Source organism: Phyllobates terribilis, unplaced genomic scaffold, assembly GCF_046119375.1.
Source record: "Phyllobates terribilis strain yellow unplaced genomic scaffold, ASM4611937v1 Scaffold_5__5_contigs__length_657084704, whole genome shotgun sequence".
Lineage (NCBI taxonomy): Eukaryota > Metazoa > Chordata > Amphibia > Anura > Dendrobatidae > Phyllobates > Phyllobates terribilis.
Genome location: NW_027362765.1, coordinates 386,292,360 through 386,318,771, shown reverse-complemented (window position 1 = coordinate 386,318,771; position 26,412 = coordinate 386,292,360). Strand labels below are relative to the sequence as shown.

The window sequence follows — 26,412 nt, the reverse complement described above, 5'->3', positions numbered from 1 at the left end:
GTAATTAAATATATATAGATATATACAGTCCTCTGCAAAAGTTTTAGGCAGCGGTGGAAAAAATGCTGCACAGTAAGAAGAATGCTTTAAAAAAACAAGTGTTAATCGTTTATTTTTATCAGCTAACAAAATGCAAAGTGAATTAAAAAAGAGATCTAAATCCCATCAGTATTTTGTGACTGCCCTTTGCCTCCAAAACAGCATAAAAGTATAAAAGTACAGGTAGATACTTACCCATCATGTAATATCAGGAGATGTCTGATTGGTTCCAAATGTATTTTGCAGCCGGATAACGACCCCAAAGATCCAGCCAATGTCATTAAGAACGAGGAGTCCTGGGGGTGATGATCCGTCCCCCACAAAGCCCTGATCTCACATCATCCAGTCTGTCTGGAATCACATGAAGAGACTGAAGGATCTGCACAAGCCTCATACACAGAAGATCTGGGGTGAGGCCTCCAAGATGTTTGGAACAACCTACTGCCAAGTTCCGTTAAAGACTGTGTGTAAGTCACAAGGACCGAGAAGAAGTGATAAAGGCAAAGTACAATCACCAAATACAGTATTGATGGGATTTAGATTTCTCTTTTGTTCATTCACTTTGTATTTTGTTAATTAATAAAAATAAACAATCAATTCTATTTCTACAAGCTTCTTACTGGGCAGCTTTTTTTCCTCACTTGCCTAAAACTTTTGCACAGTACTGTAAACCTTTTCTATACTATAATGTCTGCAGATTTGCAATATAACCGGTCCCCTTTAATTGGGTATAAGGATGTCATCAGTTCTCACTCAGCTTCTGTAACAACATTTATTTTTTACCGTTTTGGTCATAATTTGAGAACCAAGTTAATGGAAAAAGGACAATTTTAGGGGGAATAATTGAAGGTATGAATGGAAAAGAAGATGGAAAAGAAGTAACATCTTCAGATCCTGAGTAGATAATTGATACCTTTGTTTAACCATAAAGACTCTTCATATACTTCTATTTTTAATACGATTTGCTGCCAATAGTGATAATAGAAAAGGGAGGTAATATTACAAATAATTCTATAAGTTACATAAAGTGTTGCTCTTGTGCAGGTCTTGTCAACTGTATTTCAAACTGATATTATTGTTTTTATGTAGACTTTCTGCTATGTTTTGGGTCATTTTTTTTTTCAAAACCTTCATAGAAGGGGATTCTTTACTGTAACAGCAGTAGGACTTTGGAACTTACCAACATCTTTCCATGGTTATTAAATTACTGTTCACAAGTATTCTAGATGTCTTTATTGAAATGAATAATATATATTATATGTTCTGGATTACTGGAAATGGGACACGCATCTAGATATTTTTCCTGATAAGAATTTGGAATTCTGAGCTACATTTTTCTAATTTTGCATTCATGTCTGGGATTTACATTTTGATGATCTATCCTCTTTCACAGGAAATAAGGTGTAGTACCAATAGAAAGACCATTAATATGTTGGTCCCAAACAACCAATTTAACTCCACAGTATAGGATTCAATTTCAGGTAAAAATTAACATTCTCTTAAAAAATGTATCTGCCAAATTATTGACTAAGTCAATCATAATAAATTTCTAGGTAGATGGTCTTTCACATGACCCCCACCATGTTTGACTGTGGGTATGATGTTCGATTTGTGGAATGTTGTACTTGCTCTGTGCAGGTCAAAATGGGACTCATAACTTCCAAATAATTCTACTCAACCTACCTTTACATAGAAAATGATCTAAAAATGGTTTGAATGTCATCCAGAAGTTTAAGGTTCAAACACAAGAAGATCAAATGTTTTCCACAGTACCGCTTCCACCCTTTTGTGTCATTTCTTTCTTAGAGTATGTGGAGACGGCGTCTTTTAGATATCAACGTTCCCACAACGCTTTTGAAGCAGAAGACACATCAGGAAAATGCTGGCAGTATTTTCCCTGAATTGTCTTTTCTGCTGTCTGATCTTTTGCCGCTGTTATTTTTTTATAATATCATATACAATATAGCGGCAGCTGCAAAGTGGAGGCTGCTAGAAGAATGGACCGGTCACTTATTTTAGCCACTTCAAGGCTTTTTAAGCCTGAAATGGTTAAAAGAAACGAAAAAAGACGGACCATATGCACAATCTGTCGAATTGACATGTAAAACCCATCCTGTGCACAATACTCTAACTGTTCAGACCAGTGGCTTAGTGTGAGGAGTCCATATGAGTGATTGTTCTGGGCACCAAGGTCTATGTTTGTCCCCTGTCAAATGTGCAGTGCTGTCAAATGCCATTTCTTGAAGTGGTGCAATGCGTGCTGGCTCAAAGGATAGAAAATAATTACATAAAAAAATATAATAAAAAAAATGCAACAATTTATAAACTTTTATTTTTAAAATATCATGTCTGCTCGGGGACAAGTTTGCAGCCATTCTATGTGATTGGGAATTTTTGAATCCTAACAGCGTGCACAGTGCGCACTGTTAATATTAATATTGAGCAAAATTAATTTCAGCCTATTGGTTCGGCCCTCCACAACAGTCACGGTGTCTCATGTGGCCCTTTGGGAAAATTAATTTCCTACCCCTGCCTTACATTGATTCAACCTTAAACACAATGATATTTTTGAACCCTTTCCATAGTTATAGATCATTCCTTAAAACATACAACTCTGCTCTCCCCCTCTCCAAACAAGACTACTTCACCGCATTCATCGCCTCCTTATCCAACAATTCTAAACAAATCTTTGACCCTTTTCATTCCCTCCTCAGTCCATGAGTTCAGGCCCCAACAACTAACCACAACACTCACAATCTGGCCATTTATTTAAAAAAAAAATTGACCATATCTGACAGGAAATTTACTCTCAATCCCCAAATATCATGCCTTCTCTTCCCTCCTGCACTCCATGTAGCTCTCTTTCTGTCCTTGAACAGGTCACAGAAGAAGAGGTTACCCGTCACCTCGTATCTTCTCGCTGTTCTACCTGCACCAGTGACCCTATACCCTCACATCTCCTTCAGTCCTTTTCCACTGCTATCACCACTCACCTAACTAAATATTTAATTTCTCTCTCTAATCTGCTATCTTTTCCTCCTCATTTAAACACGACAGCAAACACGCATTACTTAAAGAAACATCCCTCAACCAGAACTGCTCTGCTTATTACAGACCTGTCCCTAATCTTCAATTCATTTCTAAACTTGAAAACTTGCTCCACTCCCGTCTTATCTGCTATCTCTCAGATAACGCTCTTGATGACCCTTTACAATCTGGTTTCCGCTCTTTACACTCCACTGAAACTGCCCTCACTAAAGTCTCTAATGATCTACTAACAGCTAAATCTAATGGCCACAACTCTCTGCTGATTCTCCTGGATCTCTGTGGCAATCGACACTGTGGATCACCAGCTCCTCCTCACTATGCTATGCTCCATCATCCTCTAGGACACCGCTCTCTCCTGGTTCTCCTCCTACCTTTCTGACCGCTCCCTCACTGTTTCTTTTGCTGGCTCCTCTTACTCTCCTCTTCCACTTACTGTCGTGGTTCCTCAACATTCAGTTCTAGGTCCTCTCATCTTCTCTTTATACACTGCCCCTGTAGGACATATCATTAGTAGATTTGACTTTTGGTACCATCTCTATGCTGATGTCACCCAATTATATACCTCGTCTCTTGACATCACCCCCACATTATTACAGATACCAGTGATTGTCTTTCTGCTGTCTCTACCATTATGTCCTCCCTCTATATAAAACTGAATTTGTCAAATACTGAACTCCTTGTGTCTCCTCCCTCCACTAACCTACCTATGCCCGTTATTGCCGTTTCCATGTGTGGTCTATTACTCCCCAGCAATATGCCTGTTGTCTTGAGGTCATACTTGATTCATGTCTTTCCTTCACTCCCTATATCCGATCACTCGCTCGCTCATGTCACCTACTCCTCAAGAACATCTCTAGAAATCGACCTTTTCTTACCTTTGACTCTGCTAAAACTCTTACTGTAGCTTTTATTCACTCTCGTCTGGACTACTGTAACTCTCTACTAATCGGTCTGCTTCTTACTAAACTCTCCCCTCTCCAATCCGTCTTGAATGCAGCAGCCAGGATCATATTACTCGCCAACCGCTACACCGAAGCCTCCACACTGTGCCAGTCATTGCACTAGTTACTCATCCGCTACAGAGTCCAATATAAACTTGTCACCCACAAAACACTTCACAGTTCAGCACCATCCTACAACTCCTCCCTCATCTCTATCTACCACCCTACCCATGTCCTCTGTTCAAGTAATATCCTAGGACTAACATCCTCAATAATCCGAACCTCCCATTCCCGTCTCCAAGACTTCTCATGAGCTGCGTCACTTCTCTGGAACACACTATCTAGGACAGTTCGATCAATTCACAATACCCACAGTTTTAAGCGTTCCCTAAAAATGCATTTCTTTAGACTGGCCTATCACCTCATCTCACTTATCTAACTGTCCCTGTATTGCCGTTACAAAATTTTCCTCCAAATCAGGACCCTCGTAGCATCTGTTCACACACCCTCCATGCACTTGATAGCCCTCTGTGTCTGTACTGTACAGATACTGGCTGGTGACCGGTTCATGCACCTTTACGTGAATAGTGTACCCTATTTATCATATCGATGGCTGAACTGTATAATGCAAACACTTTTTCCCATTAACCTTTTGTGCCCCCCCTCCCCCATTTCCTCATAGATTGTAAGTAGTGATGAGCGAGCTTGCTCGGTTAGCCCTTTCACCGAGCACTCTTGGGTGCTGCCCGAGTATTTTCGGGGTGCTCATCAACGATGTTCGAGCCGCCGCGGCTGCATGCGTCATGGCTGTTAGACAGGCAATCCCTGCATGTGTCACAGCTGCCTTAACAGCCACGACACATGCAGCCGCGGCAACTCGAACATAGTTGTCGAGCATGCCGAACATACCGAGCAGAACCCGAGCGTGCTCGGTGAAGGGGTTGACCGAGCGCGCTCGCTCAACAATATTTCTAAGCTCCACAGGGCAGGGCTCTCACTCCTCTTGGAATATGTTGAACTCTGTGTTACTGTTTAATGTCCTCATTATCTGTATTTATTCCCTCTAAATTGTAAAGTGTTGTGGAATACTTTAGCACAATAGAAATTAAAATTACTATTATTATCATCATTAGTGGACCATATTGGCCAACACTCATCTCCTTGGGGAGCAAAAGTCTGGGTATGCTGAAATTAAACTTGCATAATCTTTCTATATCCAATATTTGCCAATAGGAAGGAGTAGGGAGGCCTCCATACACACTAGATAGATAAATCCAAAAGTTTGGACTAATTTTGGCTAATGTGTAGAAGTGAGGCTTTTACAAATCCACTTGCAATATCAATGACTTGATGATTATCCCGTATGATTATCTAGTCAACTTTATGCACATATAAAAAGGTGCCGGACAAGTGTCCCCCACCTCTCAGGGAGCTTTATATAAATGTGACCTTAGGTCTCCAATAAGGATATAGAGTCTATAAAATATAAACATCAATTCTCTCCAATCAAGGATTTCCTGAAAAACGTTGATTCTAAGCTAGATGTTTTTATTTTCTTTATTTATGTTTTTATGAATTATTTTTATTTATTAAGCAAATCGGAGATCTCCCAAAATGCGTCGATTTTAATCTGGATGTTTTTCTTCTCTTTATTCATATTTTTATAAATTATATTTATTTCTGAAACAAATCACTGATCTCACGAAACGCGTCAATTCTAATCTAGATGTTTTTAAACTTGATTTGTTTATTAAGCAATTTTATAAACAATTATACATTGCATTTGGTATTGAAAAACATCCAGAGATAATCACATCAACATAGATATACATCAATGGGGAAAATCTAGATGTTTTTATTTTCTTTATTCATATTTTTCTAAATTACTTTTTGTTGCTATTAAATAAATCAAGATTTTCCTCAAACGCGTCAATTCAAATCTGAATTTTATTTTCTTCATTGACGTTTTTTTAAAAAAAATTATTTTTATTTACTAAACAATGCAAGAAGATTGGAGAGAACTGATATATACAACTGCATCTCACTAAATTAGAATATGATCAAAAAGGTAATTTATTTCAGTTCTTCAATACAAAAAGTGAAACTCATATTATATAGAGTCATTACACACAGAGTGATCTATTATATAGTCATTACACACAGAGTGATCTATTATATAGTCATTACACACAGAGGGATCTATTATATAGTCATTACACACAGAGTGATCTATTATATAGAGTCATTACACACAGAGTGATCTATTCCAAGTGTTTATTTCTGTTAATGTTGATGATTACGGCTTAGAGCCAATGAAAGCACAAAAGTCATTATCTCAGTAAATTAGAATAGTTAACAAAAAACACCTGTATAGGGTTCCTACGCGTTTAAAAAGGTCACTTAGTCTGTTTCAGTAGACTCCACAATCATGGAGAAGACTGCTGACTTGACAGGTGTCCAGAAGGCAGTCATTGACACACTCCACAAGGTGGCTAAGACACAAAAGGTCATTGCAAAAGAAGCTGGCTGTTCACAGAGTGCTGTAGCCAAGCATATTAATGGAAAGTTAAGTGGAAGGAAAAAGTGTGGTAGAAAAAGGTGCACAACCAACCGGGATAACCGCAGCCTTGAAAGGATTGTTAAGAAAAGGCCATTCAAAAATTAGGGGGAGATTCACAAGGAGTGGACTGCTGCTGGAGTCATTGCTTCAAGAGCCACCACACACAGATGTATCCAGGACATGGGCTACTAGTGTCGTATTCCTCGTGTCAAATGCATGAAAGTAAATTTTGCATTTCATTTGGAATTCAAGGTCCCAGAGTCTGGAGGAAGAGTGGAGAGGCCACAATCCAAGCTGCTGGAGGTCTAGTGTGAAGTCTCCACAATCAGTGATGGTTTGGGGGGCCATGTCATCTGCTGGTGTAGGTCCACTTTGTTTTATCAAGACCAAAGTCAGCGCAGCCGTCTACCAGGACATTTTACAGCACTTCATGCTTCCCTCTGCCGACAAGCTTTTTGGAGATGGAAATGTCATTCTCCAGCAGGACTTGGCCCCTGTCCACACTGCCAAAAATACCAATACCTGGTTTACACACAACAGTATCACTGTGCTTGATTGGCAGCAAACTCGCCTGACCTTAACCCCATAGAGAATCTATTATAGAGAATCTATGGGGTATTGTCAAGAGGAAGATGAGAGACCCCAGACCTAACAATGCAGACGAGCTGAAGGCGGCTATCAAAGCCACCTGGGCTTCCATAACACCTCAGCAGGGCCACAGGCTGATCGCCTCCATGCCACATTGCCGCATTGATGCAGTAATTGACGCAGAAGGAGCCCGAACAAGTATTGAGGGCATTTACTGAACAGACATTTCAGTAGGATAACATTTCGAATTTTAAAATCATTTTTCAAGCTGTTGTTATAAAGTATTCTAATTTACTGAGATAATGACTCTTGTATTTTCATTGGCTGTAAGCCATAATCATCAACATTAACAGAAATAAACACTTGAAATAGATCCCTCTGTGTGTAATGACTCTATATAATATATCAGTTTCACTTTTTGTATTGAAGAACTGAAATAAATCAACTTTTTGATGATATTCTAATTTAGTGAGAAGCACCTGTATATTCTATAAACTCTATATCGTTATTGGAGACCTGAGGTCGGATTCAAATAAAGCTCTAGGCGAGGTGAGGGACACTTTTCCGGTTCCCACCTATAACAATTGTGTGCCTTTTTATAAATGCAAAGGGTTGGTGGATATCTTGATTGTGAGCTGTTTTCTTTTGTATTTGGTGATTATTATAGAATGAGAAATAGACAGTTTGCTGTCTTGTTAACAAAACTAATGAAATCACATATTTTCTCCTTATTAATTATAATTGCATGAAATTCTCTAATTATATTTATTGTATATAATTACATTTAGTTGGTAATTGCCTTATGGTTCCCAGGAGCTTTACTAATCAACACCTCAAATCTCCAAAGTGAACTCTCCTTAGATTCACATTGTATAAATCCACCATAGAGATCCTCTGTTCCCTATAAGACATTCATGCATCTTCATGAATTAACTGATCAGCACAAAAAATGTTTGTCTGATCAGAGGGTAATGGAGATGACGCACCCCCAGGGCCGTGGGGTACTCGGCAGCCGGGCCTCCAGTAGCCGGGGGATATCACGGTGGCTGGCCTGGTCCGTGGCCCAGGGCGGTCACTCAAAAAGGGGGATATTATATATATGAGGATTTGGGAAAGTTTGTGACGCCACCTGTGGTACCTGGTGATGATCACCAGCGCTGCTACAGTCCTGTGAGGCAGATGTTAGGGCAGCTTGAGATGGAACGGCTCCCCACAGGTGGAGCGGGTCTCAGGGCAGTGTAGTAGAAGAGAGTGGGTCGCGCTGGGCGTTGTAGGGCAGGGGGAACGATAGTGTCGATGAAGAATGGACGGAGGCAGTGCAGTGCAGTCATCCAAGATTTTACTCACAGTTCTTTAGACACTGCACAGGTGCACTTTACAGGTAAAGGCCTCTCGCGTCGCGCTGCGTTCACCGGGCAGAGGTTCAGTCCTTCCTCAGACAGCTTTGGAGTACCTGGCAGAACCCCACTTTCTCGTGTTCCTATTTTGACCATCTTTACTCTGGTCCTTCTCCCTCCTGCTCTGCGCTGCCCACTCTCAATCCCACTCAGGTGCTCTAGAGTCCTTCCAGTACGTTGGATCCGGGACCTACTTGACCCTCCTGGGGGATTAGAATGTCACAGCAATCCCTCTGTCTTCTGACAGATGCGGGGCGTACGGGTGCCTTCCTGCATGCGCCGTATCCCCTGGGATCCTTTCTGTAGAACGGAGCCTACTCCCTGCTCCCCTCCGGGGCCTTCTGACCTGGCCCTAACTGTGGAGCAGATCTCCTAATGAGACTCTGCTCCCGGACTGTTCTCCTGAACGGTCCCGAGCTGTTCTTCTGAACTGCTCCCTAGAACTCACACTACTTCTGCACTGTTCTCTTCAGACTTGGGCCTCACTGGCTAGGCCCGCCTCTGGAGTAGAGCCCCTGTAGAGGATCTGCTCCTCTCACTCTCCTCCTCTGACTGAACACACTCTCTAAGATGTCTTCCCTATTTATATCTTCTTCTACAAGTGCTTCCTCTAACTACTTCCTCCTCTCACACCCACTACTGGTTCCCCCTACCTTTGGGTTCCCCCCACTCCAGCCAGGGTCAGGGCTCAGCAGCTGCGCTCTGCATGTTGCCCCTCCAGCCGGCCTGGAGTAGTGTAGTGCTGGATGCAGGTGTTTGGGGTTCCATGCAGCACTCCCTCCTTACCTGAGTGAAGGGAGACACCACACCTCTGGGTGAGGTGCAGTACCCCTGTGATGACTGAACCCTCAGGGGCGCCACAGAGACAATAAACCTCACCGTCACTGACTTCGTTCTCCTTGGCTTCCATGAGCTTCCAGATTTCCAGTTGGTTTTCATTTTCATATTTCTGGTCATCTATGTCGCAACATTGGTTGGAAATTCATTAACAACTGGTCTGTTTTGCTTTGATCCTCACTTCCACAGTCCCATGTACAGTATAGACCAAAGGTTTGGACACACCTTCTCATTTAAAGATTTTTCTGTATTTTCATGACTTTGAAAATTGTACATTCACACTGAAGGCATCAAAACTATGAATTAACGCATGTGGAATTATATACTTAACAAAAAAGTGTGAAACAACTGAAAATATGTCTTATATTCTAGGTTCTTCAAAGTAGCCACCTTTTGCTTTGATGACTGCTTTGCACACTCTTGGCATTCTCTTGATGAGCTTCAAGAGGTAGTCACCGGAAATGGTCTTCCAACAGTCTTGAAAGAGTTCCCAGAGATGATCAGCACTTGTTGGCCCTTTTGCCTTCACTCTGCGGTCCAGCTCACCCCAAACCATCTCTATTGGGTTCAGGTCTGGTGACTGTGGAGGCCAGGTCATCTGGCGTAGCACCCCATCAATCTTCTTCTTGGTCAAATAGCCCTTACGCAGCCTGGAGGTGTGTTTGGGGTCATTGTCCTGTTGAAAAATAAATGATGGTCCAACTAAAGGCAAACCGGATGGAATAGCATGCCGCTGCAAGTTGCTGTGGTAGCCATGCAGGTTCAGTATGCCTTCAATTTTGAATAAATCCCCAACAGTGTCACCAGCAAAGCACCCCCACACCATCACACCTCCTCCTCCATGCTTCACGGTGGGAACCAAGAATGTAGAGTCCATCCGTTCACCTTTTCTGCATCGCACAAAGACACGGTGTTGAAACCGAAGATCACAAATTTGGACTCATCAGACAAAAGCACAGATTTCCACTGTTCTAATGTCCATTCCTTGTGTTCTTTAGCCCAAACAAGTCTCTTCTGCTTGTTGCCTGTCCTTAGCAGTGGTTTCCTAGCAGCTATTTTACCATGAAGGCCTACTGCACAAAGTCTCCTCTTAACAGTTGTTGTAGAGATGTGTCTGCTGCTAGAGCTCTGTGTGGCATTGACCTGGTCTCTAATCTGAGCTGCTGTTAATCTGCGATTTCTGAGGCTGGTGACTCGGATAAACTTATCCTCAGAAGCAGAGGTGACTCTTGGTCTTCCTTTCCTGGGGCGGTCCTCATGTGAGCCAGTTTCTTTGTAGCGCTTGATGGTTTTTGCAACTGCACTTGGGGACACTTTCAAAGTTTGCCCAATTTTTCGGACTGACTGACCTTCATTTCTTAAAGTAATGATGGCCACTCGTTTTTCTTTACTTAGCTGCTTTTTTCTTGCCATAATACAAATTCTAACAGTCTATTCAGTAGGACTATCAGCTGTGTATCCACCTGACTTCTGCACAACACAACTGATGGTCCCAACCCCATTTATAAGGCAAGAAATCCCACTTTTTAAACCTGACAGGGCACACCTGTGAAGTGAAAACCATTTCTGGTGACTACCTCTTGAAGCTCATCAAGAGAATGCCAAGAGTGTGCAAAGCAGTCATCAAAGCAAAAGGTGGCTACTTTGAAGAACCTAGAATATAAGACATATTTTCAGTTGTTTCACACTTTTTGATAAGTATGTAATTCCACATGTGTTAATTCATAGTTTTGATGCCTTCAGTGTGAATGTACAATTTTCAAATCTTAAAATGAGAAGGTGTGTCCAAACTTTTGGTCTGTACTGTATATACTCCTGTGTAACATGTCAGTATTGGATATGTCCTTCACCTCAATGGTTCTACCAAAGTTATTGGACATTTTTCTAACTGGGAACAATGTCATCTCCTACCATGGTTGTATCGCTCAGGTTTTCTTTTTTGTGGTGCTCATGGTGTCGGAATACTTCATCCTGGCTGCCATGGCTTACGATCGTTACGTGGCCATCTGTCATCCCCTACGTTACTCTTATTTCATGAGCCTGCAGGACTGTTTCTGGATGGCATGGACATCTTGGAGTATAGGAGTCATCGAGGGCATTTTCTTCACCCTTCTAATATCATCTTGTACATTTTGTAGGTCAAATGAAGTAGATCATCTCTTCTGTGATATGAAGCCTCTAATGATGCTTTCTTGTAGCGACACACAGACTATAGAAATGGTAATATTTGTTCTTGGTTTCATCTTTGGCTTTGTCCCCTCAGTCATGACCTTGGTGTCCTACATCTATATCATCTCTACAATTTTGAAGATTAACTCTAAAGAAGGAAGACACAAAACCTTCTCCACCTGCTCCTCACACCTCACAGTCATCCTCTTCTTTTACGGAACGGTCCTCGGCATGTACATGAGGCCAAAGTCCAGCTATTCCATGGACCAGGACAGGTTGTTTGCCATATTGTATGCTGGAGTCATTCCAATGCTCAACCCTCTCATTTACAGCTTGAAAAATCAGGAGGTGAAGAAAGCTCTGTGCAGAATAGAGAAACAATTATTTTTTGTAAATATATACTATATCAAAAATAATATATACAATACTGAGCAAAAGTTTTAGGTGGGTGTGGAAAAATGATGCACAGTAAGAAGAATGCTTTCAAAAACAGAAGTGTTAATATTTTTTTTATCAATTAGAAAAATGTAAAGTGAATGAACAAAAGAGAAATCTAAATCACATCAATATTTGGTGTGACCGCCCTTAACTTTCAAAACAGCATCAATTCTTCTAAGTACAGATGCACCAAGTCAGGGATTTTGTAGGATTTGTGAGGCAGTGAGGGGAATTATATGTGAGGGACGGTATGTATCTCCTAGAATGCGCATAGAGTGAATTGCAATCACAGAAACAGCTGTGCTTGCAGTGAAAAATAAAAGTAAAAGTTTGGACTTGGTCAATGTGACAGAACAGCTTATAATCGTAATCAGCTAGATGATTAGATTTGTTAAGCCAAGAGAAATACACTATTTTGTTTCTGTTGACTTATGAATATATGTGTATTTCTGTGGTTGGTCAAGAAGGACAGACTAGTATTTGTATAACCCTGAATATTGTCTTCTATTGGTCTGTAAACAATGATGTCTGTTACTATGCTAATTGCATATTATACTAAGCTAGGTAGATGTTTATTTACCAGAGCCCCCTGCTATACCAACAATGTAAACTGATTAGCTCAAACAATGAGACCTGAGCCCTGTGAGTAATGCCCCCCTAACCTCTTACCTGTGAATGTGTACTTGAAAGAACAACTGTAACTATTTTAAGGGACATGTGCCTCTGTAACAGAGAGATTTGAAACAGAGAATTAAAAGAGACGTTACAAGGCGAATCAAAGGTCAAACTCTCATCACACCATCAGCTTGGTAGCATGGCTTTACCCAAAGAGACACAGATTGGATTCTTCATGATTCCAGCCTAAGGGTATATGGCCTGACTAAAAAGATACGGATATACTCCATTGACCATCAGAGAGCCCATGGATACATTTGGGGAGACTATGTTGGGGCGATGAAGTCACCTGGCCCCATGGATATGTTGTTTGGGGTTGCCAGGTGGAACTCTCCGGTCGCCTGGAACCCATGGAGACATTCGGAGAAGCCAGATTGGGACCAGCCAGTCATCTGGCCCCATTGAAACTGTTGGAGAGGCCACGGTGGGAACCTCGGGTCTCCTGGCCTTGTACCTCGATGGACTGCTGGCTTCCTAAGTGGGTCCGTACGAGTGATTGTCTGGGGCACCAAGGTCTATGTTTGTCCTCTGTCAAATGTGCAGTGCTGTCAAATGCCACTTCTTGAAGTGGTGCAGTGTATGCTGAGTTAAAGGATATAAAATAGTTACATCAAAAATGTAATTAAAAAAAATGCAACAATTTCTACATTTTTATTTTTATAATATCATGTCTGCTCGGGGACAAGTCTGCAGCCATTCTATGTGACTGGAGATTTGTGCATCCTAACAGTGTGCACAGTGCGCACTGTTAATATTAATATTGAGAAGAAATAATTTCAGCTTATTGGTTCGGTCCTCCACAACAGTCACGGTCTCTCATGTGGCCGCTTGGGAAAATTAATTGCCCATCCCTGCCTTACATTGATTCAACCTTAAACACAATGATATTTTTGAACCCTTTCCATAGTTATAGATCATTCCTTAAAACATACAACTCTGCTCTCCCCCTCTCCAAACAAGACTACTTCACCGCATTCATGAAATCCTTATCCAACAATCCTAAACGAGTCTTTGACCCTTTTCATTCCCTCCTCAGTCCAAGAGTTCGGGCCCCAACAACTAACTTCAAAGCTCACGATCTGGCCAATTATTTCAAAGAAAAAAATGACCATAGCCGACAGGAAATTTTCTCTCAATCCCCAAATATCATGCCTTCTTTTCCCTCCTGTACTCCATGTAGCTCTCTTTCTGTCCTTGAACAGGTCACAGAAGAAGAGGTTACCCATCACCTCGCATCATCTCGCCGTACTACCTGCACCAGTGACCCTGTTCCCTCACATCTCCTTCAGTCCTTTTCCACTGCTATCACCACTCACCTAACTAAATATTTAATGTCTCTCTCTAATCTGGTATCTTTTCCTCCTCATTTAAACATGACAGCAAACACCCATTACTTAAAAAAAAAACATCCCTCAAACAGAACTGCACTGCTAATTACAGACTGGTCTCTAATCTTCCCATCATCTTTAAACTCCTGAAACGCTTGGTCCACTCCCGTCTCATCCACTATCTCTCAGATAACGCTCTTCATGACTAGTGTTGAGCATTCCGATACTGAAATATCGGGTATCGGCCGATATTCGCGGTATCGGAATTCCGATACTTAATTCCGATACTTTTACAATATCGAATACCGGAATCGGAAGTTCCCATAATGCCTGCGCTCTGCAGGGTCTCTGAAGGATGACAAGCTGGATGGCAGCGCTCAGCTGCGATCCAGCCTGTCATCAGAATGCCATCCCAGCGTGAGAGAATTCTCCTGATTGTTTAAAAGCCGGCGGGCGGTAAAAAGCCGCCGGCTTTTAAACAATCACACAGCCCCATACTGCTTCCCCGCAGCCTCCCACCCCGATCCTACGCTCCCCTCGCCACCTCCCATCCTGATCGTAAGTTAGGACCGGGCGGAAAGCGCAGCACCAAGGAGCGGGGAGCGAAGGACCCGGGCGGGGAAGCCGACAGTGAAAATACTTCACCGCCGGCTTTCCCGTTCTGTGCTGCGCTTTCCCGCCAGTTATTTCAAATGAACAGCTGAGGTATCAGGTGATGCCGATCAGCTGTTCATTTGAAGTAGCCGCGGTGCCATCAGAGGGTTCATGTGAGTTCATGCTTGACTGCATGAACTCACATGAACTTTCCCACGGCCGCACAGGTCAGCCTCACCTCCCAGACCATCAGCCTGTCATGATTGGTGTGTGCGGGTGTCTGTGCGATGTGTGCGGGTGTGTGCGGTGTTTGTGCGATGTCTGCGAGTGTGTGCGGTGTCTGTGCGATGTCTGCGAGTGTGTGCGATGTCTGTGCGATGTGTGCGGGTGTGCACGGTGTCTGGGGGTGTGTGCGGGTGTGCGCGGTGTCTGTGCGATGTCTGCGGGTGTGTGCGTGCAGGCAGACATAGGCCGATGTGACACTACTACTCCCATCGGCCTATGTCTGTCCCCCGTCCACTCGTGCCAGCAGGATCAGCTCGATGGGAGCAGTAGTTCCCATCAGCCTGATCCTGCTATTTAAATTGCCCTACTGTGTCCCCAATAAATTTTAAATACATGTCATTGGTGGCCAGTGGTTGCCTACAATAAATTAGTTCATACATTACCTGTCCCCGCCGATCGCCACCTAAAATAAAGTAAAAAATAAAAAACTACACCTATACTCACCTAGACACCTAATTCCCCGAAGCCATCGATCTCCTGTAATAAAATATAAAATAATAAACCACAACCTTATCCTTACCCCTCCGTAGTAGTCCACGAGTGTCCCACGATGATCTCCAGTTTAGAGCAGCCACATAGAATGTGACCGCTCTGAACCGCTGCCGTCGCTAGAATGATGGGGCCGTAAAGCAGCCCCGTCATTGCATAAGCGGGTTCACCGGAGTTCAGGCAGCGCTGCGCCGGTTAGCTCCTTTACGGCCCTGCTGTACCGTCTCCAGATGTGACAGCTGTGCATGGGAGATCAGCGCAGGAACGTGGACAGGTAACTATTTTATTTTAGTAAACTAAGAATTAAATAAAATGGTGTGCTTTATTTCAAATAAATTATTTTTTTCTGGGTGTAGTGTGTTTTTTCTTTTTAACACTTTGTAGGTTAGTAATGGGGGTGTCTTATAGATGCCCATCATTACTAACCTGGGCTTCATGGCAGCTGGCGCTGACATGAACCCCACCACTATTACCCCACTGCCACCGCACCAGGGCAGCGTGGAAGAGCGAGGCTAAGTGCCAGAATTGGCGCATCCTATGGATGCGCCATTTCTGGGGAGGCTGACGGCTGGTGTTTCTAGCCTGCGAGGGGGCCAATATTCATGGCACCCTTCCTGGGCTATTAATGTCAGCCCCCAGCTGTCTGCCTAGCCTTTGCTAGCTATTAAAATAGGGGGTACCCCACGTCATTTTTTTTGGGCGGGGTCCCCCATTTTAATAGCTAGTAAAGGCTAGGTATTCAGCTGGGGGCTGATATTAGTAGTCTGGGAAGCTCCGTGGGTATTACCCCCTTCCCAGGCTTCAAACATCTGCCCCAGCCGTCTGCTTAACCTCCGCTAGAGACTAATATTATGGGGGATCCCACGCCAATTTTTTTTAAAATAAATCCTTTATTTTAACACTAAATGACATTTGAGGAGTTAATAAAGATGCAGTCCCTAAATTATTATTTATTTTTTAATTAATTTTTCCCAAAATTTTTTTCGTGGGCTTTGCCATATTTTTGTATGCCAGCCAGGTACAGCATCCAGCTTCTATGAACGCGCCATTTTCCGGGGTGGCTGCGGACTGCAATTTGCAGCGGCGGGGGGGGCAGAAAGCTTGGGCCTCCCTGCGCTGCAGATTCCATCCCCCAGCTGCCTAGTTGTACCTGGCTGAACACAAAAATAGGGCGAAGCCCCACGTCAATTTTTTTAAAAATTATTTCAGGAAATTCATGAAATAATTAAAAAAAAATTGATGTGGGGCTTCGCCCTATATTTGTGTCCAGCCAGGTACAGCAGGCCGGAACGGGCTGCCCCCAACCACCAGCTGCCTATTTGTACCTGGCCGGACACAACAATATAGGGAAGCCCTTTTTTTCTTAATTATTTCATGAATTTCATGAAATAATTAAAAAAAAAAATACGTGGGGCTTCTCCCTATTTTTGTGTCCAGCCAGGTACAACTAGGCAGCTGGGGGCTGGAATCTGCAGCGCAGGGAGACCCAAGCTTTCTGGGCCCCACCCGCTACAAATTGCAGTCCGCAGCCACCCCGGAAAATGGCGCGTTCATAGAAGCGCCATCTTCTGGCGCTGTACCCAACTCATCCAGGGCCCTGGTGCGGTGGCTCACTGGGTAATAAAGGGGTTAAGGCCAGCTTGGTATTATCAGCTGGCCCTAAGCCCGAAATTCATGGGGTCATGCCAATATTAGACATGACCACCATGAATTTCTAGTAAAGTATTTAAAAAAAACACAAACACCCAGAATAAAGTCCTTTAATTGAAATAAAGACACAATTCTTTATTGTTCTAAATTAAACCATACTTACCATCACGCCCATTCCAGCTGAAGCCAACGATCTCCTGCAATAAAAGAAAAATAATAAAGCAACCTCATCCTTACCTTTCCATGGTTCCCACGACAGCTTCAGCTCTGCTACATCGAGATGACAGGCTGGACCGCAGCAGAACGCTGCCATCCAGCCTGTCATCCCGCAGACACTGAGATGCGCAGGCATGCTAGCGCTCCTACCATGGAAAGGTAAGGATGAGGTTGCTTTATTATTTTTCTTTTATTGCAGGAGATCGTTGGCTTCAGCTGGAATGGGCGTGATGGTAAGTATGGTTTAATTTAGAACAATAAAGAATTGTGTGTTTATTTCAATTAAAGGACTTTATTCTGGGTGTTTGTGTTTTTCTTTAACTTTGACTATGGGGTTAGTAATGGGGGTGTCTTATAGACGCCTCTCCATTACTAACCTGGGCTTGATGTCAGCTGGCATTATAAGCTGACATCAACCCCAACCCTATTACCCCACTGCCACCGCTACAGGGCAGTGGGAAGAGCGAGGCTAAGTGCCAGAATTGGCGCATCCTATGGATGCGCCATTTCTGGGGCGGCTGACGGCTGGTGTGTCTAGCCTGGGAGGGGGCCAATATTCATGGCACCCTTTCTGGGCTATTAATATCAGCCCCCAGCTGTCTGCCTAGCCTTTGCTTGCTATTAAATTAGGGGGGACCCCACGTCATTTTTTTGGGGAGGTCCCCCATTTTAATAGCTAGTAAAGGCTAGGTATTCAGCTGGGGGCTGATATTAGTAGCCTGGGAAGCTCCGTGGGTATTACCCCCTTCCCAGGCTTCAAACATCTGCTCCAGCTGTCTGCTTAACCTCCGCTAGAGCCTAAAATTAAGGGGAACCCCACGCCAATTTTTTTTAAAATAAATCCTTTATTTTAACACTAAATGACATGTACAGTAATCAACACTGTCACTGTACTTCATATATATGTGACTGACATGTTTCTATCTATCTAATCTATGTGTGAAGCTCTATTCTGTCTGTTATAAATTGTCGGGTACCGGTGTATGCCGCTGATGAATTGCCGGCTTTTCGCGTAATACATTCTACATTATTCTTAGTTGTTTTACTTCATGTAGAATTAACCTACAAGGAAAGAAAGGGTTTATTTTCATTCCGATATTTGTGTCCCATTGACTTGCATTGGTTTCCGGTATCGGAATCGGCGATATCCGATACTTTTTGGGTATCGGTCCGATCCAATCCGATACGATATTTCCTGATATCGGAAGGTATCGCACAACACTATTCATGACCCTTTACAATCTGGTCTCTGCTCTTTACACGCTACTGAAACTACCCTTACTAAAGTCTCTAATGATCTACTAACCACTAAATCAAATGGTCACAACTCCCTGCTGATTCTCCTCGATATCACTGCACCATTCGACACTATGGATCACCAGCTCCTCCTCACTATGCCCTGCTCCATTGGCCTCTAGGATACTGCTCTCCCCTGGTTCTCCTCCGACCTCTCTGACTGCTCCTTCACTGTGTCTTTTGCCGGCTCCTCTTCCACTTACTGTCGAGATTCCTCAAGGTTCAGTCCTAGGCCCTCTCTTCTTCTCTCTATACACTGCTCCTATTGGATAAACCATCAGTAAATTTGGTTTTCAGTACCATCTCTATACTGAAGACACCCAATTATATACCTCGTCTCCTGACATCACCCCCGCATTATTACAGATATCAGTGATTGTCTTTCCACTATCTCTAAAACTATGTCCTCCTTCCTTCTATCTAAAACTGAATACTGGACTCCTTGTGTTTCCTCCCTCCACTAACCTACCTTTGCCCGATATTGCCATTTCCGTGTGTAGCTCCACCATTACTCCCCAGCAACATGCCTGCTGTCTTGGGGTTATATTTGACTCAGATCTTTCTTTCACTCCCAACATATGATCACTTGCTCACTCATGTCACCTACACCTCTCTAGAAATCGACCTTTTCTTACATTTGACTCTGTTAAAACTCTTAATGTAGCTCTTATTCACTCACGTCTGGACTACTGCAACTCTCTACTAATCTGTCTCCCTCTTACCAAACTCTCCCCTCTACAATCCGTCCTGAATGCAGCAGCCCTGATCATATTCCTCAACAACCGCTACACCGATGCCTCTTCCCTGTGCCAGTCGTTGCAGTGGTTGCCCATCCGCTACAGAGTTCAATATAAACTTATCACTCTCATCCACAAAGCTCTCCACAGATCAGCACCACCCTACATCTCCTCCCTTGTCTCAGTCTACCACCCTACCAGTGCCCTCTGATCCGCTAATGACCTAGGACTAACATCCTCAATAATCCGACTCTCCCATTCTCGTCTCCAAGACTTTTCCTCCAAATCAGGACCCTCGTAGCTTCTGCTCACACACCCTCCATGCATTTAATAGCCCTTGCAGTGTTATGTGAACACGCTATTTAGTATATTTTGGTTTTTACAAGCACATTTTACCACTTATCTTTTGTGCCCCCCTACCCTATTTCCTCACAGATTGGACCCTCACTCCTCTTGGTAACGGTTGAATTATGTGTTAAGTTTTGGCATATTGAAATTAAACTCGCATGATCCTTCTTCATTCAATATTTGTCATTAGGAAGGAGTAGGGAGGCCTTCATACACACTAGATAGATAAATCGGAAGGTTTGGACAAATTTTTGCTAATGTGTAGAAGTGAGGCTTTTACTAATCCACTTGCAATATCAATTAATTGATGATTATCCTGTACGAACAAAAAAAAAGTAAACAAAAAAGAAGTTCTTTCAGAGCACTTCCAACCACGATCCAGCAGACGTATCAAAGATGAATGAAATGACTTACACTTTGCGAGTGGTGACCACTTGCCACTCACATTTGAAGCATGTCTTTTCTCTGCTCTCCTCAGCAGGTCTCGAGCTTCCACTCCCGGACTCCTGAAAAGCCAAGCATGCCATGTGAGTGACTATACTTAAAGGGGTATTCCCATCTCCAAAATCCTATCCCAATATGTACAATCATGGCCAAAAGTATTGAGAATGAGACAAATAGTAATTTTTCCAAAGTTTACTGCTTCATTTTTGTAATGGCAATTTGCATATACTCCTGAATGTCAAAGAGTGATCAGCTTAACAGCAATTACGGTACTTGCAAAGTCAATATTTGCCCAGAAAATGAACTTTAACCCCCAAAACACATTTCAACATCATTGCAGTCCTGCCTTAAAAGGAGCAGCTAACATCATTTTAGTGATTGATCCATTAGCACAGGTGTGGGTGTTGATGAGGACAGGGCTGGCGATCAATCAGTCATGATTAAGTAAGAATGACATCACTGGACACTTTAAAAGGAGGCTGGTTCTTGGTATCATTGTTTCTCTTCAGTTAACCATGGTTATCTCTAAAGAAACACGTGCAGCCATCATTGCACTGCACAAAAATGGCCTAACAGGGAAGAGTATCGCAGTTACAAAGATTGCACCTCAGTCAACAATCTATCGCATCATCAAGAACTTCAAGGAGAGAGCTTCCATTGTTGTCAAAAAGGCTCCAGGGTGCCCAAGAAAGACCAGCAAGCGCCAGGACCGTATCTTAAAACTGTTTCAGCTGTGGGATCGGACTACCAGCAGTGCCGAGCTTGCTCAGGAATGGCAGCAGGCTGGTGTGAGTGCTTCTGCACGCACTGTGAGGCGGAGACTCTTTGAGCAAGGGCTGATTTCAAGGAGGGCAGCAAAGAAGCCACTTCTCTCCAGAAAAAAACATCAGGGACCGACTGATATTCTGCAAAAGGTACAGGGAGTAGACTGCTGAGGACTGGGACAAAGTCATTTTCTCTGATGAATCCCCTTTTCGATTGTTTGGGACATCTGGAAAACAGCTTATTCGGAGAAGAAGAGGTGAGCGCTACCACCAGTCTTGTCTCATGCCAACTGTAAGGCATCCTGAAACCATTCATGTGTGGGGTTGCTTCTCAGCCAAGGGAATCGGCTCACTCACAGTCTTGCCTGAAAACACAGCCATGAATAAAGAATGGTACCAGAATGTCCTCCAAGAGCAACTTCTCCCAACCGTCCAAGAGCAGTTTGGCGCCCAACAATGCCTTTTCCAGCATGATGGAGCACCTTGCCATAAAGCAAAGGTGATAACTAAATGGCTCATGGAACAAAACATAGAGATTTTGGGTCCATGGCCTGGAAACTCCCCAGATCTTAATCCCATTGAGAACTTGTGGTCAATCATCAAGAGACGGGTGGACAAACAAAAACCAACAAATTCTGGCAAAATGCAAGCGTTGATTATGCAAGAATGGACTGCTATCAGTCAGGATTTGGTCCAAAAGTTGATTGAGGCAATGCCAGGGAGAATTACAGAGGTCTTGAAGAAGAAGGGGCAACACTGCAAATATTGACTTGCTGCATTAGCTCATTCTAACTGTCAATGTAACCTATTGGTACTCATAATATGATTGCAATTATATTTCTGTATGTGATATAAACATCAGACAAACACTAATAAAAACCAGAGGCCAGCAGATCATGTGAAAATATAATTTTGGTGTCATTCTCAATACTTTTGGCCATGACTGTAGTAGGTGTAATAGAAATAATATTAGCAAATACCTCCAATTAGAAATGTAGTATAGTATTGTTGATTCACTATGTCTCTTTCCTCATGTGCAGGCATTGCAGGACCTTAGGTATCCATGGTTAAGACCACTAGCAGCTAGCTAACTGTTACTTTATCAGTGGACATAACCATGGATACCTAAGGTCCTGCAATGCCTGCACAAGAGGAAAGAGACATAGAGAATCAACAATTCTATACTACATTTCTAATTGGCTAATATTGCTAATATTATTATTATTACACCTACTACATATTGGGATAGGATCTTGGAGATGGGAATACCCCTTTAATGCAAAATCACAAGGGAGCGCCAGCCCACTGGATCCACAATGAAAATGTCATCTCTGTGCAGGTATAATAAGTACCAGACCAGTGTCCCCCACCTCACAGGGAGCTTTATATAAATGCGACCTTAGGTCTGCAATAAGGATATAGAGTCTATAGAATATAAATATCAATTCTCTCCAATCAGGGATTTCCTGAAAAGCGTTGATTCTAATCTGGATGTTTTTATTTTCCTTATTAATATTTTTATAAATGATTTTTATTTATTAAACAAATCGGAGATCTCCTGAAATGCGTCAATTTTAATCTGAATGTTTTTCTTTTCTTTGTTCATACACACATTGGAATACTCGGGTGCTCAACACGAGCAATGAGATCAATGTAAGTGTTACTCTCGCGCCCGGACTGACTGGCGTGAGCGTGATTAGTGATCCCACTGTACCATGAACCGAGGAGTGCCTGGAGGGGCGTAACTAAGTATCAACCCGATCCGACCAAGGTCGCACGGCGGCTTAGTCGACTCCGTGGACCAAGGAGGAACCGAGCAGAGGGACCAGGTGCGACTCCAGGTCAGACCCCGGTCACAGTTGTTGACCCACACCGGGGAATGCAGGAACAGGCAGGTTAGACTGGCATACAGGCAGGTGGGTATTGGCAAGTACGGCTGGTATGCAGACTGGTGGGTACTGGCAAGTACGGCTGGTATGCAGACAGGTGGGCACTGGCAAGCACGGCTGGAGTGCAGATAGGGAGATACTGGCAAGCACGGCTGAAGTGCAGACAGGGAGATTCTGGCAAGCACGGCTGGAGTGCAGACAGGGAGGTACTAGCAGGTTGGAGCGCAAGCTGGATAGGGTCCAGTACAGACTGGGAGACAGGTACAGAGCCGCAGATGCGGTAGACTAGCAGAGGAAAACAAAACCGCCGGAGCGGAGGACAAGGCAGAGCATAGAGGAACTGCTGGTGTGGTGAGCAAGCAGAGCGGAGCGAAAACCGCAGGTGCGGTGGGCAAGGCAGAGCAGAGCATAACCGCTGGAGCGGTGGACAAGGCAGAGCAGAGAGAAACCGCCAGAACGGTGGGTAAGTCAGAGCAGAGAGAAACCGCCAGAGCGGTGGGTAAGTTTGAGCAGAGAGAAACCGCCGGAGTGGTGGGCAAGACAGCGGAGCGAAACCGCAGGTGCGGTAAACAAGGCAGAGCAGAGCGGAACCGCCGGAGTGGTGGGTAAGTCAGAGCAGAGAGAAACCGCCGGAGCGGTGGGCAAGACAGAGCGGAGCAAAACCGCAGGTGCGGTGGACAAGGCAGAGCAGAACAGGGCTGAAGGTGCAGGCAGAGAGGACAGGGCTCTGTTCACATGGAACGGACTGGAAAATACAGGAAGATACGGAGGAAGGGAAAAGGGACAAGCAGAACCAGATACACACAAGGTACTTACAATGAAGTAGCGAGTGGACACAAAACTCACAAACACAAGTACAGAGACAAAGAGTTGGAGTTAGGTGCAGGTTTAGATACTGCAGGAAAAGGGAAGGTACGGACATAGAGATAAACAGGTAACAAGCTAGGATACAGTTCAGATAGGAACTGCTACTGCAATGAGATACAAAAACGAACCTGGGAATACAGCCCCCAGAGTGGCGGAAACAGACTAGAAGTCACAGGTAACAGGCCTGGGAATGCAGCCCCCAGAGTGGTGGAAACGGACTAGAAGTCAGAGATAACAGGACAGGACCTGGCAATACAGTTGCAAAGACAAACTGAGTGAAGGTGTTGCTCAGGCACCTCCAACTGGGTGGAGGAGGTTTAAATATCCAGTGGCTCACAGCAATAGGCTGGAGACGCATTAGGGGTGCGCTCACAGCAGCTATAAGAATCAGGAAGCAACCGGGCCGCCGCCCTAAGCAGTCAGTCAAGAGGCATGTACACAGCATGAACTGGAGCAAGATTATCAGGCTGGACTGACAGGTAAGATTGCGGTCTTACATAGTGGGAGGTGGTGCACTATGCAAGCACGCCGCCAGGGATGTTACAGTAAGTCTATGGGAAATTCTAGCATTTTTCATGCGGCTCCCCCCGGCGGTCTGCAGAGGGCCTAAAAATTGCCCAAATCGATGGGAACAGTGCTCAAATGACATGGGAACAGCATGGGGAAGACCCCTGGAAGTATTTCTGACTCCCAGATCACTGTTGTCAACAACATTGTCAGAGTATTACGCCGCTTTTACGGACTCACAATAAAGCGTTCAAAAACAAAACCAAAATGTATTTTCCTGGGAAATATGTTAAGGAATATCCTTTCCAGGGTAATGACTTGTATATAAGGCAAAATGAATAACCAAAAACAAAAATACTCCTCCATACCTTGGGCTTTGTTCACACATATCGTTTTTGATGCGTTTTTGCACTTTTGCATTGCTTTCAACCAAGACAAATGCATTCACCAGGAAATGTCATATTAACATTTTACAACCTTATCTGGCCATGTGGTGTGTGACACATCATCAGACACATGCATACAGTGCTGAAAAGACATGGGAACAGCATGGGGAAGACCTCTGGAAGCATCTCTGACTCCCAGGTCACTGACTAAAAGTGTGCCCATCATAAGCGATCATTGGCGCATGCGAAGATGCCTCCTGCCATCCACCTGTCATTGCAGACTTGAAACAATCATCGTCCACGTCCTTGTCCCAGTGCAGCGTTCAGTTGTCCCTACCCCATTCCTTGGAATGCAAGAGCAAGTATGCAGGCAGTCACCCACCCAGCCACAGGCTGCAATACTATACTGCCAAATTTTTGACAGCTGCTTGCACTTGAAATGTGGCCTTTTAGGCTCGTGGAGGCGGAAGCTGTCCACAATCTTATGGCGGCGGTGACCGGGTATCCATACTTGGTCCCCAGCCGCCACTATTTGTCCCGGTGTCGTCTCTGCCTTCCACAAGCACGGGTCCCACAACATTACCCATGCCATCCCCAGTCCACTTACTGGGAAGGACCGCCTAACCACAAACACGTGGACAAGTGAATGTGGCCAGGGACTGTACGGAGCCAGTCCATAGCTTTTTTGCTAAGTTGTATTTCACCACAGCCATATTCTTTAGCTTGGTGAAAGGACTTGGGAAACTATATCTACCAGCTGTCATTTCTCCCAGGAAGTCCCCTAAAGCTGCTTTCACTTGAAATGTGGCCCTTTAGGCTCGTGGAGGCGGAAGCTTTTCATAACCTCATGCCGGCGGTGGCCGGGTGTCCATACTCAGTCCCCAGCCGACACTGTTTCTCCCGGTATCTTCTCCGCCTTCCACAAGCACGGGTCCCACAACATTACCCGTGCGCTCCCCAGTGCACTTACTGGGAAGGACCGCCTAACCACAAACACGTGGACAGGTGAATGCGGCCAGGGATGGTATGGAGCCAGTCCACAGCTTTTTTTGCTGAGAGTTGTATTTCACCACAGCCATGTTCTTTAGCTCGGTGAAAGGACTAGCATAGAGGGAAACCGTATCAACTCTGGGTGTCATTTCTCCCAGGAAGTCCTCTAAAGCAGCTTTTGGAGAAGCAATGGCAGCCCGTCCAACATCAACTTGCACTTGTCAGTGGTGCTTTGACGCACAAACATCTTTCTTTGCGCATTTAATTTCATGACTACAGAGTTGGGCAATGGCCTGATCTTCAATCCGGTTTGAGAAATAACATGCATATGACGTGCCCCCAGGGCCGTGGGGTGCTCGGCAGCCGGGCCTCTGGCTGCTTGCATGGGATATCACGGCGGCTGGCCCGGTCCGTGATCCAGGGCTATCAGTGAAATGGGGGAATACTTTTATATGGGGTTTTTGTGATTTTTTGTGACGCCACCTGTGGTGTCTGTTGAGGATCACCAGCGCTGCAACAGTCCTCTGAGACAGATGTTAGAGCAGCTTGTGATATCCTGCCCTAACATCTAGTACTGGTGCAAGCCTCCCGCGTCGCGCTGCATTCACCAGGCAGGGGTTCAGTCCTTGCTCAGGCAATTCGGGTGTACCTGGCAGAACCCCACTTTCTTATGTAATTCTCTAGACCGACTTCACGCTGGGTCTTTACTCCCTCCTGTCCTGCGCTTCCCACTGTGAATCCTGTTCAGGTGCTGCGAGGTCCCCCCTGTCCGTCAGAGTTGCACAGACCTGCTTGACCTTACTTGGATTGAAGTGGGGGTTTGGCTCCTGGCTATAGAAGTCAGAAGCCTCCGGTTTTTCCAGCCGAGGCTTGAAGCTGCACGACTGGGCCAGGGGCCGGTCCCCTTCTTGTGGCCTATATCCTCCTGAC

General features: G+C 44.2%; 1 protein-coding gene across 1 annotated transcript; it reads left to right on the top strand.

The window, feature by feature from the left end:
- Window positions 1-890: 890 nt before the first annotated feature.
- LOC141271590 (olfactory receptor 9G19-like) lies at window positions 891-13,755 on the top strand. The gene is made up of 4 exons (XM_073681635.1): window positions 891-937; window positions 9,426-9,604; window positions 11,215-11,969; window positions 13,729-13,755. Exons 1-4 carry the CDS (start codon window positions 891-893, stop codon window positions 13,753-13,755), a joined length of 1,008 nt encoding a protein of 335 aa, XP_073537736.1.
- Window positions 13,756-26,412: the final 12,657 nt, after the last annotated feature.

Bases quoted from the DNA above. Each gene is read 5' to 3' on its own strand.
- LOC141271590 (XM_073681635.1), top strand. From the start codon at position 891: ATGAATGGAAAAGAAGATGGAAAAGAAGTAACATCTTCAGATCCTGA. The intron at 938-9,425 runs GTAGATAATTGA...CTGAACCCTCAG, and splicing joins GTAACATCTTCAGATCCTGA to GGGCGCCACAGAGACAATAA. The intron at 11,970-13,728 runs GTAAATATATAC...TTCCCTCCTCAG, and splicing joins TAGAGAAACAATTATTTTTT to TCCAAGAGTTCGGGCCCCAA.